The sequence below is a fragment of the Vipera ursinii genome (genome assembly GCF_947247035.1).
Source record: "Vipera ursinii genome assembly, chromosome: 2".
In the NCBI taxonomy this organism is placed as follows: Eukaryota; Metazoa; Chordata; class Lepidosauria; order Squamata; family Viperidae; genus Vipera; species Vipera ursinii.
In genome coordinates this window covers 10,927,178-10,940,189 of record NC_139513.1, presented here as the reverse complement: position 1 = coordinate 10,940,189, position 13,012 = coordinate 10,927,178, and the positions used below count along the sequence as shown (strand labels likewise).

Below are 13,012 nucleotides of genomic sequence, written 5' to 3'. Positions count from 1 at the left end.
GCGGGGGTTTCCCGGAGGGATCCTGGAGGTCCAGCGATTTCCCTCCCCCCCCCCCCCACACACACACAAGGGACAAACCGCCAGTCGCCCCTTAGCAGCCTCAGCTCCTCCTCCCCCCTCCCTTCCCAGCCTGGACTCCTCGTTTCTCCGCTGGGCGTCCGCCTCCAGGGTTCCTCTGCCCATGCGAAGAGTGCCCTGCTGTGCCCGGGCGGGGCTGCCTCCTGCTCCGGCGTCTGGGTGGAAACGGAAGCTCCGCGATGGCTTTTTTTGGGGGGGGGGAGCCAGGAGCAACAGGAATAACCCTAACACCCCCCCCCGCTGGGTGTTTGCGGAGCCCGACTGAGGAAGGAGAGGGAGGGGCTGGCCCGGGACCCCTTCCCGGGGGGGGGGAGCCTCCCTGCCCGGGGAGGGGGGATGGAGAAGCCGAGTCCCAAAACACCTTTACCCGCCCCCCCTCCGTCCCCCCCCCTCTGCCTTTCCCAGCCTATGGATCCCTCCAGGTGGGTTTGGGGTTTCTTTGGGGGGGGTCTCTACCGGCATCGCCTCCTTCACACCCGGGGCCGGATCTTCGCCCAAGTGCAGTTTTGCTGCTTCTTCCCTTGCTTCCACCCAAACCATCATCCTCTCCTCTGGAGGGTGTGTGTGTGTGTGTGTGTGTGTGTGTGTGCACAAGAGACACAGCCAGTTCTGGCAATCTGGCCCACATCGGATTCTGAGGTCAATAATGCGGGACCTATTTTGGATCCACACGAAATTCTTCTTCCAGTGAAAGAAATCTGCAGTCGAACGTGAAGTACTAATACCACTTTACAATGCCTTGGTAAGGCCACACCTGGAATACTGCATCCAGTTTTGGTCACCACGATGTAAAAAAGAGACTCTAGAAAGAGTACAGAGAAGAGCAACAAAGAAGATTGGGGGACTGGAGGCTAAAACATATAAGGAACGGTTGCTGGAATTGGGTATGTGTAGTTTAATGAAGAGAAGGGTGAGGGGTGACATGATAGCAGTGTTCCAGTATCTCAGGGGCTGCCCCAAAGAAGAGGGAGTCAAGCTCTTCTCCAAAGCACCTGAAAGCAGGACAAGAAGCCACGGATGGAAACTAGTCAAGGAGAGAAGCAACCTAGAACTAAGGAGAAACTTCCTGACAGTTAGAACTGGAACAACCTGCCTCCAGAAGTGGTGAATGCTCCAACACTGGAAGTTTTTAAGAAGAGACTGGACAGCCATTTGTCTGAAATGGTATAGGGTTTCCTGCCTTAGCAGGGGGGTGGACTAGATGACCTCCAAGGTCCCTTCCAACTTCTTCTTTTTCTTCTTCTTCTTCTTCTTCTTCTTCTTCTTCTTCTTCTTCTTCTTCTTCTTCTTCTTCTTCTTCTTATTATTATTATTATTATTATTATTATTATTATTATTATTATTATTATTATTATTATTATTATTATTATTATGGCTCCTGGAGAAGCCCAGTCAAAGGAAGCTTCTCTGCTGGTGTCTAAATCTTATCCTGGCTCTATCCGGTCCCTTCAGCTCCCCTCCAGGATCTCCCCCCCCCCCACAATCTGTCCCCAAGGGTCCTCCGGAGTGGTCAGGAGGGATGGAGAGAGACCGAGCAGGGAGATCCTCGCAGTGCAAAGGGGTTACAGATCCCCCTCCCCGTGGGCGCTGTCACGTTTAAGCAAACGTAGTTTCCAAGTTTCTTCTCATCTGTCAACTTGTTCTTCCTCTCTTCTCCTCCTAACTCAAGTCAGACTTTCACCTTCCTTCCGGAATTCCTTCTGGTTCCTGCCTCATTAAAGCTTCTGCCCAAAACATTTCATCCCTTTTGGCTTACGGAATAAGGATAACTGCAAAACCACAGGCAATCCTCGACTTAAGTCTCATTCGGCGACCGTTCAAAGTTACATCGGCAACGAAGAAAGAGGCTTCGGACCGTTTTTTCCACAGTGAATCACATCATCCCCATGATCGTGTGGTCAAGTTTCAGATGCTTGCCAACTGGTTCGTACTGATGACCGTTGCTGTGTCCCTTTTGCGACCTCCCAACAAGAGAAGCCAATGGGCAAAGCTCCATTAGCAAATTTCTCACGTAGCAACATAAATTTTGGGCTCAGTTGTGGTCATAAGTGAAGGACTATAGTGTTGTAGAAAAATGGTATTTACTTCAGGTTTAGGGCAAATCCCCCCCACACACACACAACGAACCATGGATTCAGTTAATGACTGCAGTATTTGCTTAACAACCGCCATGAAAAAAGTTGTAAAATTGGGTCCAGTTACCTGGAAACCCCAGTCTCTCGTCCACGGACAGCTGCAGTTTATGTCCATTTCCCAATGTTTATTGTGTCTTTGCTCCCAGATGCTGTTGCTAAGGGGGATCTGCCCAGATCCCTTCCGGCACCAATCTTCTCCACCGAGAGAGGCTCTGAGTAGCTGTAAGGATTTGGCCTTCTATCAATTCTCTGGAAAGCAATGAGGATGGAGATGTGGCTGAACTTTTTCCCAGACGTATTTATAAGGTCTGCCTCCCCTGTGAATTCTCTGCTGAGCAGGAAGAATTAGCTTCTCACAAGATTCTCACTGCAATCCAAGCCATCATCCAGCTTCTCCACCGTGTGCAACCTCTGATGGCTTGTTCTTTGAGGGAAGGTCTTTTCAATCTCTGGGTGTGCTGCCACCATGTGGCTGTTTTGGGAAATTATACATTATGCTAATGAGGCCAGCCAATCCCTCCCCCTTTGTGATGTATTTCCCCTTTTTCTGAGCTAACTTCCTCCTTGTTGGCTCCGTGCCTGATCTCCTTGATAACCGGAGACACGTGCTCCTCCATAACCAGCAGACAAACGTGCAGACGCTGTGAGTAATTACCGTCTTTTGACCTTAGGAATACTGACCAAATATCTCTTAATGCACCTCAACTGCTGTGGTCTACTCTGCATGCAAATAAAGGCATTTCTAGATGATAAAAGGTGTTTCGAGTTCTGCTATCTGGAAAGAGGTGTTAACAGTGATAGCATTCGCTTATACAGACCAAGCGCAGAGGTCTTAACAAGAGGATCAATCACAACACATCAGCTTGATTCAGAATAGTCAAAAGACGGTAATTACTCACAGCGTCTGCACATTTGTCTGCTGGTTATGGAGGAGCACGTGTCTCCGGTTATGGAGATCAGGCACGGAGCCAACAAGGAGGAAGTTAGCTCAGAAAAAGGGAAAATACATCACAAAGGGGGAGGGATTGGCTGACCTCTTCAGCATAATGTATAATTTCCCAAAACAGCCACGTGGTGGCAGCACACTGGGCATTGACAGGATGCTTTCCCCCCACCAAAGCTCTGTATTGCCAAGACAACCCCCCCCCCCAACAAACACACCCACTGCTTCTCCAGGCGCAGATTCCATCACAGGTAGAAAAGCGGAGAAGGTTAGCATCCATTAATTAACCAGGATCGAAGTCTGTAAAAGGAAGGAGTTGTTGCAAAGAGATTTAAAGTTGCTTGCCTGTTTTTAGAAAGGAAAGAAAAAATGCTACCTTAAAGGTGGATCGCGGCTAAATCAGGAAACCCAGAAGAATTCTAGAACTCCCTTTTATTGATGGAGGCTAGCTAGAGGAATATAAACCTAAGATCAGAATATTCAGATATTCCCTGTGACCTTCTAGGGAAGCGAAAATTGGACTCTGAAGAAGCAGGATAGGAAGAGGGTTGACAGGTCTTGAACTTTGGTGTTGGGGAAAACTCCTGAGATTATCATGGACAGCCAAGAAAACAGACAAATGGATCACACAAGAAACCAACCAGAATCCTCACTCCAGGCATAAACAGGCCAGGCTCAAACTGTCATCAATCAGAGATAGGCTGCAACAATGGTTGCTTTAAGGAGAAGGCTCTGATTCTGAGAAAGATGGAGGGAATAAGAAGAGGGCAACCAGGGGGTGGATCCAGGCAAAATGGCGATAGGGGAACCATTGGGGGACCTGAAGGGGATAGAGATCATTTTGGAGAAGATTTATCATGCAGTTGCCAAGAGTCGACACAGACTTGATGGCACAGAATAACCGAAACCTTTGGCCCATTTCGTCATACAGGGGGTCCTTGACGTACGACCACAATAGAGCCCAAAATTTCTATTGCCAGGCAAGGGAGTAAAAAATTAGTTTTGCCTCGTTTTAGGACCTTTCTTGCCAAAGTTCTTAAGTGAATCACTGCACTTGTTACATAAATCTGGCTTCCCCCTTGACTTGGCTTGTCAGAAAGTCGCAAAAAGTGACCCACAGCACCCTAGGACACTACAACCGTCACAAAGAGGAGTCAGCTGCCAATCATCTGAAGTTTGATCACATGACCCTCGGGATGCTGCAGTTCTCACATGTTGCTTCCTCCAGTGCCTTCGTAACTTTGAACGGTCCCTAAGTGAACCGTTGTAAGTCGAGGGCTAGCCGTACGCTCTTTGTTTTTTTGTCCATTTCAATTTTTAGAAAAAGCTGATACATTTTAGCCGCTTCATGTTCATCTTTAGCACATACAGGAGTTCAGTTTCAAATTCCGTCTCCCAGTATGTCCGTGTTTAATTCCAACTGACCTTTTGTCCGCTTCAAATCTTTCTCTCGACTCTACAGAGGAAACACGGAGAGAAATTAAATCCCTCTGCTGATCTCCTGACTTCCCCTTGTATTCTCCCGTGTTCCTTTTTTCTAACAACTCTCCATACGTGACCGTTTCCCTTTGCCTGCTCTTTTCGTTTTCCATCAATCGCCTTCTTCTGCCAAGAGTTTTTATATCTCTTCCAGATTCTCAATGCATCACTTCGATCACAAGGATTGTTGAAGTTGTACCACGTACAAACCAGGTCACCCAAATTTCAACTCCTGCTCTTCTTATTTTAAAATTCTCTTTATTTCTCAGCAAAACTCATTCTGTTTGCCCACACCGAACAGGCTGCAAAGGAGAATTTCCCAATCAGACTATCTATCCTCTTTTCTTTGCATCCTGAAGAGTTTTAAAATTCAACTTTTGTTTTAAACAGAAACGTCACGGAAGTAGGTAAAAGCATTCATTTTTAATCACAGAAATTCTCCCCAGCCAGAGTTGTAATTCCCACATCTTAACACATCCTTCTCGATTTCATCCCGTGCCTTAACGTAATTATTTTGACAGACAATTTCTATTTTTTAAAAATAGTGCTCAGGTTTCTTACACTTTTCCCCCACATCACTTCTATTCGCTCTCCCATGTTCATATTTAGTTTGTGATCTTTGTCTTTCTGTTATTAATTTTAAAACCAGCTGATGACCAACACAAAAATATTACTTTTCCCACTAATATTTTTGTTCCTTACAAAAAGGTTTTCCAAAATTACTACTGAATTATCAGCAAATGCCCTTCCCCAACCCCCCAGGTTTCAGCACAAACCCTTTCCCTCTTTGCAGTTTTTCTCCGAGAAGCGCCTGAGTTTTAACTGGACTCCTGACTTGCCTTAACCCCATCTTGCCAGACCCCGAGACCCTCCCTTTCACTGTGCTTGTCTCAGCTAAGAAGCCACCCCTGGCCAGCCTTGGCCACTCTAGGAAAGCTCGGCTGGCTGGGAGACCACTAGGACAGGGCTTTTCAACCTTTTCACCCAAAGAATTGCGCCAAAGAATTGAAGCCTTTGAACTATGGTGCTGGAGAAGACTCCTGCGAGTCCCTTGGACTGCAAGGCGATCAAACCGGTCAGTCCTAGAGGAGATCAACCCTGACTGCTCTTTAGAAGGCCAGATCCTGAAGCTAAAACTCAAATACTTTGGCCACCTCATGAGAAGGAAGGACTCACTGGAGAAGAGCCTAATGCTGGGAAAGGTTGAGGGCAAGAGAAGAAGGGGACGACAGAGAATGAGGTGGCTGGATGGAGTCACTGAAGCAGTAGGCGTGAGCTTAAAGGGACTCCAGAAGATGGTAGAGGACAGGAAGGCCTGGAGGAACATTGTCCATAGGGTCGCGATGGGTCGGACACGACTTCGCAACTAACAACAACAACCACTTTTAGGATATGGTAACATCCGAGTACCACCAGTCACTTAGCAAGGTCTCAAAAACTTGACCAAAAAAAAAAAAAAGGAAAAAAGTGATGAAGTACAGGTAGTCCTCAACTTACAATAGTTCTTAGTGACTGTTCAGTTACAATGGCACTGAAAAAGTGCTGCTCAAGCCACAGCCAAGCAAGACACATGCCTGCCTGCCTGCCCAGCGGCACTCTTCCTCCTGTCCGAGGTTTTCATTGTTGTGAACGTTTCTGTTGAGGATTGGCAGCGGGAGTGGGTGGGTGTTTGGTTTTTATTCCCGCCCCCCCATCTGCTGGATGGTTGCAGCAGGTTTTGGTCACTTCACACGACCCTAGGACACTGTGACCATCATAAATATGAATTAGTTGCCAAGCATCTGAATGTAAATCAAAAGACCTTGGAGATGCTGCAACATCAGGACCCAGATTGTTGGGGGCAATTAAGCTGACTTTGTAATAATGCCGCTTTGGGGGTGTGTGTGTGTGAAAGCCCTAAAAAGCAGACATATACATAGAATGAAGGCTACTGCTAAGTTTGTAAGCCGCCCTGAGTCTTCGGAGAAGGGCGGGATATAAATGGAATTAAAATTTAAAAAATTAAATTTCAGCTGGAGCCTGGCGCTTATCTTGGCGCTTCCGCTGAGCCCTCACAGCCTTGCAGCTCCAGCCGTCTCTCGCTCAGGCTTGTGCGGTGCTGCCACCGGTTCAGTTCATTCCCCTCATATTATCTGAGGAGTTTAATCGGAGTTTAAACTCCGTCTAATCGGAGTTTCCTTCTTCTCTTCTAGATCCCAAAATCTTAATATACAAAATGAAAAATAAAAAAAAAAATCAGAAATAAAATTTTGAATTCTGCTGACGCATTTCTGGAATCTTTCCTTGGTGGATGCTTTGGTGTACAAAAAGCACATGAAACTGGGACAAAAAAAAATTGACACGCTGGTTTCCCCGATTGTGAAGGTTTCCCCACACCAAAAAACCTGTGTGGATTTCCATTCTGGGACTGTGTGAAGTTGCTGGTGAAATATAAGATGTGATGTTTAAAAAAATGTTTTCCACATTCCTCACAAATGAAGGGGTTTCTCTTTACTATGGACTTTCTCATGCATTTTTAGCTGAGATTTACAAGGAAAAGTTTTCTCACACTCTGCACACTTGTAAGGCGACTCCCCTGTGTGACTTCTGGTGTGCTTGCAAACTGATGAAGTTCGGACAAAGCATTTCACACACACCAGACATTTATATGTTTATTCTCCAGTGTGGGTTCGCTGATGTCTCACAAGAGTATTTTTTAGAGTAAAGCATTTACCGCACTCTGAGCATTTATGGGACTTCTCACCTGTATGGATTCGGCTGTGGTTTCTAAGGGTATATGAATGAGCAAATGTTCTCCCACAGTCTAAACATTTGTAGTTTCTTTCCCCTGTGTGAATTTTTACATGACTTCTAAGGTTTGATGTGGTAGAATAAAATTGTCCACATTCGAAGCATTGATATGGCTTCTCCCCTGTGTGGGTTTTATGATGTTTGCAAAGGTTTCCCTGTTGAGCAAAACATTTTCCACATTCGAAGCATTTGTATGGCTTCTCCCCTGTGTGGATTTTGTGATGTTTCCAAAGGTTTCCATGTTCAGCAAAACATTTCCCACATTCTAGGCATCTGTACGGCTTTTCCCCTGTGTGGATCCTCTGATGCCTTCCAAGGTTTTGTTTTAGGGTAAAGCATTTCCCACACTCCCCACATTTGAATGGTTTCTCTCCTGTGTGGATTCTCTCATGAATCTGAAGCCCACTTTGTGTAAGGAAATCTTTCCCACATTCCCCACATTGATAGGGTTTCTCCCCTTTGAGCTCCTTCTGGTGCATCTGAAGCGTTGACAAAAACATAAATTGTCTCTTTTTCTCCCCTCTGTGCATTTTCTCATGACTCCGAAGAGCTGAACTCAGGATGAAACATTTTCCACACTCAAAACATTTGTAAGCTTTTATTCCTGCATGGATCTTCTCATGGGCCCAAAGACTTGCGTTCTGAGAAAAGCTCTTCCCACACTCCCAACACTTGTAAGGTTTCTCCCCTGTGTGAATTCTCTGATGGACTCTGAGGGTGGCTTTTTCACGGAAAAATTCCCCACATTCCAGACACTGATAAGGTTTCTCTCCAGTGTGGATTTTCTGATGTCTAAGAAGACTTGACTTTTGACCAAAGCATAAGTCACATTCCTCACATTTATAGGGTTTTGATCTAGGGGGGCGTTGGAGATCTTTGGCATCTTTTCCAGAAAAGGATTTCTCACCATTCAAACTTTGACTGGATCCACTTCCCACATGGACCTTCCTGTGGGTCAAAAGGAGGGACCTGTGAGCAAAGGATTTCCCACACTCTGAGTATTCATGGGTTCTTTTGTGGTTTTCCGGAGTGCTGCCTGTGTCTGACGGGGGATCCAAGGGTTTCCCAGCCTCCATGCTTTCTGGCGCTTGCTGCCTTGGGACGAATTTCTACTAACTGTTGATAGTTGGCTTGCAAATAATTTTTTTTGTCACAATCTTTTATCTGCTGCTAGAAAGAAAAAGATATGGAGAATAATATTTCCTTTTGAGAAATCACAAAATCTTAGCCTTGGGAGGGACCATGTAGGTCTTCCAGTCCCACCCTCTGCCCGGGGATGGTCCCGCGTACACCTGAGACAAAATCTCCCACACCTCTAGGAGGGATGTCTTCAACTTCTGACCACAGTTGGGATTGGAATTTCGGTCGTTCAGTGAAGCAGTGGCTAGGTGACCACTTTGATCCACAACCGTAATCCCACACTCCTGGTTGCAATCCTGAAGTGACCTTGAGAGTTCTTAAGTAGAGGGAGGCTCAGACAATTGTTCTTGGGGTGTCTCAGGGGGGGGGAGGACTCTGGAGACCAGGCACAGGCCACCAATGAGTTTGGGGGGGGGCTACTGAAGTGGGATGGAAAGCTACCAACCCCCCCCCCCTGGAAGCCTGGCACACCCCAAGGAGCCCTGATTGACAGCAATGCTGGGACTGTGTCTTAAGTGGAGGCCTGGGCCATTTCAGCCATCTGCCACTGACCCCAAGACTGGACTTTCAGCCCAGTGTCACTGCTGATACTTAGAAATGCAGCTTCAAAGCCCAGACTGGAGGCCTTTGCAGCACTGCGCCATTCTCCAAGCCGCACGATCCATACCGTCTCCAAGCAAGGTGTCCCAAAGCATCTCTAAGCTTCTTCACGAGCCCCTCAACTCGCACATGCCCTGTGCCAGCACTCACATGGCCTCTCCTACCCACTTCAGGCAACCCCAGATTCCTTACCTGAGACTTTGTCTGCATAATAACTTGTGAAATTGCTCAACAACCAGGCGCACAAGAGCAGGATTGCCACGTTTGAGCAAAGCAGCTAAGTCACATCTCAATGACCGCTTCACGCAACGACCATGATTCCGGTCTGAATTGTAGTAAGTCCAGAATGAACTATAGGAATCAGGGAAAAATTAAGACATCACATACGAGAAGGAAAGAGACTTCAGGCTAGTGTAACCAAGCCACCCATTTCCGATTCCTTTTCTTCCTTCCTTCCTCCGATTTTGCACTTATGAGCTCCATCCCATCACGACTACTTGACCCTGACTTCCTCGTGAAATGTTTTGTGCATTTTATAAAATACTACATAAAGGGGAAAAAAAGGGATCAGGGAAACTACAGACCAATCGGGCTGACATCAGTAACTGGGAATATCCTGGAAAAGATAATCTAACAATGGATCTGAGAATGCCTAGAAACAAACAAAGCTATCACTGGAAGCCAACATGGGTTTGTCAAAAACAGATCAGAAGAGGAAAAACTTATTACATTCTTTGACCAAGTGACAGGATTAGTGGAACAACAATATTACGTGGATCCCGTGTACCTGGACTTCAGTAAGGCGTGTGGCAAAGTAGACCACAGGGGACTTCTTGGCAAGATAGAAAAATGTGGGATAAATAGCATCACCCCCAGGTGGATCCATAACTGGCTGATGAAACACACTCAACGTGACTTCCTGTTTGGCAGCCGTCGGGATAACTGGGAAAAGCCGGTGCTCAGCTTTCCAGCTCGGTTTTTCTTTGTCTGACGACCCTTAAAGGGTTGGAAAGTTGCCCTGGAGGGGCAATGAAGGAGGAGGGATACTTCAGGAGCTCAGATCAGGGGACACCCGATCGGAGCGGACTGTAGGACCCTCTGGAAAAACGAAGAAAAAGGCTTGTTTTAAATCTATCAGTCATAGGCGGCTCTGACAGGAAGCAAAAAGGACCATAAATCAGCGGAATTTCAACTGCGTGCTGAAGCTGGGTGAGCAAGATTTTCTCTTTCCTTCTCCTTGAGGATTATAAATGTTGAGCCCCTGATGGGAGAGGGCTGGAAAGTACCAAGACCCCCAGAAGGTTTAAAAGCGGCGAGTAATTATAAAGGGGGGAAAGACTCTTTGTTAAAAATATCGGACATTGATAAATAAGCCAAGGAGGACACCTAGTGGCGAAAGAAGAACGAAATTTCTGATATACTGTTGTTGACTGAAGTTAACCTTGACAAAAGACACCTGCAAATGATAAGACTGCCTTGTTGTGAGATTGAGATTCAAAGCTACTTTTATTGAATTTGGCTAAATTGAAACAGACGTTGTTTTGGCTTTAGATTATAAGTTGTAAAATGACTTCATAAAATATTACTAGACTCATGAAGAAAATTTCTTCTGCACTGTCAGTAGGACAATCCAGTCCTACAACCCAGGGATCTATTGAAGCAATGTTGCAACGTGAAAAGATACGCACTGCTCGAAGTGAAACACAGACCTCATTAAAATTTCTTCAAGATCTTCTGTTAAAAAATCAAGAGACTTTGGAGAGAAACCACCTAGAAATGCAGGGAAATTACAGAAGTACACAAAGTAAACTGGAGAAATTAAATGAAGAAAGTTTGGATATAAAGGGAAAATTTGAAACTCAGAATCAAATGAGAATAAAAAACCAACAGAAGATAAACTTGAAGAAAAAACAGATGAGAATGATAAAAAGATAGAAACGTTACAACAAGAAAATGAAAAATTAGAGAATGCAATCAAGATCTTAAGAGATGGAAAAAGCGGAATATTATTTAAGATTTCAAAACATTCCTGAGGATAGAAAAGAAAACATAGCGGAGGTGATTATTGACATCCTGTAGGAGACTTTGAAGGCAGACCGAGGAGAAATTCAGCTTGAGTTAGATGACATATTTCACTTCAATTCAAGCTATGCAAGAAGAAATAAACTGCCAAGAGAAGTACAGGCAGGGTTTACAAAGAAGACAACAAGAGATGAAGTACTACGGAAAGTTAGAGATGAACCAATACAATATAAAAATAAAGAAATTGTGACCTTAAAGCAGATACCTAAGAGAGCTAGAGATACACAAAGACAGTACCATTTTTTGACCACGAAATTGATTGCCAATGGCATAAATTTTAGATGGTTGATGCCGGAAGGTATCTTAATAAACTGGAACAGTACAAGGTATAGACTAGACTCAATGTGGAAAGCAGAAGATTTTGAAGTGAAGAATAGGTCAATATTAGATGAAGGAGTGAAACTAAGTCAAGGGAAGAGTAAGGAGCAGAAACAAACAGAAGAGAGAACCCAAGGAGCAACTGCACAAACAGAAGAACAGAAAGAGGAAGATGACCAAAAGGGCGAGGATGAAGGACTTGCCAGAGAACAAAGGACTACTAGATCTACTAGACCGAAATATAAATAAATGGAAATGGATAAAGAAAATGGAATCTTCTCAGTAAACATAAATGGACTGAATTCCCCAATTAAAAAAATAAGATCTTTAGGAAATTACGGAAACTGAATTTGGATATAATTTGTTTGCAAGAAACACACATAAAAGTACAGCATCATAAACTATTGGAATATCCAAAAATTGGAAAACTTTATTATGCATCAGCACAACAGGAAAAAAAGAGGAGTCGCTTTATATATTAAAGAGACAATAGATTCTAAAATGGTATATTCAGATGAAGAAGGAAGAATTTTAATGGTGGAAATTTATCTGCATCAAAAGCAAATATTATTAGTGGCAATTTATGCACCGAATAATAATCAAGAAAATTTTTACAAACACTTACATAGAAAAATAATAGAAATGGAGTATCAAAATATTTGCCTACTCGGAGATTTCAATGCAATGATAGAAAAATTGACTATACAAGTAACAAAACAGGGAAAAATGGAAGAGGAAGATTACCTAAGACATTTTTTGATATGGTGGAGGAAATTGGAATTCAAGACGTTTGGAGGGAAGTGAATCCACAAAAATTGCAATATACTTTTTATTCAATTAGCCAGAAATCCTGGTCAAGGATATGATATGATTTGGATGACTGCCGATGTGAGAATGAATGTTCAGGACATTGAAATAGAAACAGGCATACGGGCAGATCATAATCCCTTGAAAATGACCTGGAAAGGAATACAAAAAGGGCCAAAATGGATTTTATTAGAAGCTAAAATGCCAACAACATGGACTGAAGCAAAATATTACTTTAATACCAAAAGAACATTCGGATTTGACCCAGATTAAGAACTATAGACCGATTTCATTGCTTAATGTGGATTATAAAATTTTTACTTCAATAATGGAGGAGAGATTGAAAAAATATTTGGTGAATTTATACACCTGGATCAAAATGGCATTTTACCAAAGAGGCAAATGAAAAATAACTGAGTGATAATAGATGTATTGGAATACTATGAGCTACATCCAGGGAAACAAATGGCATTAATATTTTTAGACGCTCAAAAGGCATTTGATAATCTTTCATGGCAATTTATGATTCATCAATTACAAACAATGGACTTTGGACAGAATTTTATAAATATGGTAAAAACAATATACAGTATAATAAACAAACAGCCAAAGTGATTGTGAATGGAGATTGTACTGAGAG

General features: G+C 44.0%; 2 protein-coding genes and 1 long non-coding RNA gene across 8 annotated transcripts in view; 1 reads left to right on the top strand and 2 right to left on the bottom strand.

Moving 5' to 3' along the window:
• LOC310636531 (uncharacterized protein) overlaps window positions 1-13,012 on the bottom strand; it is a 142,481-nt gene that overhangs the window by 9,698 nt on the left and 119,771 nt on the right. The window lies entirely within an intron of this gene.
• The window catches only part of LOC310636547, a 331,701-nt gene that overhangs the window by 240,156 nt on the left and 78,533 nt on the right, over window positions 1-13,012 (top strand). The gene's annotated exons all lie outside the window — the stretch shown is intronic.
• Window positions 7,260-13,012, bottom strand: part of LOC310636529 (uncharacterized protein) — a 75,355-nt gene continuing 69,602 nt past the window's right edge. For 4 of the 6 annotated variants that reach the window (XM_083356464.1, XM_083356465.1, XM_083356463.1 and 1 more), the window contains exons 3-4: window positions 9,358-9,516; window positions 7,260-8,595 (exon numbers count right to left, since the gene is read on the bottom strand). In XM_083356464.1, coding sequence (XP_083212590.1) covers window positions 7,287-8,501 — 1,215 coding nt within the window. In that variant the 5' untranslated portion in view covers window positions 8,502-8,595; window positions 9,358-9,516 and the 3' untranslated portion in view covers window positions 7,260-7,286. Of the gene's footprint in view, window positions 8,596-9,357; window positions 10,292-13,012 lie in introns of those variants that run through there. The other 2 variants (XM_083356467.1, XM_083356468.1) reach the window with 2 other exon arrangements.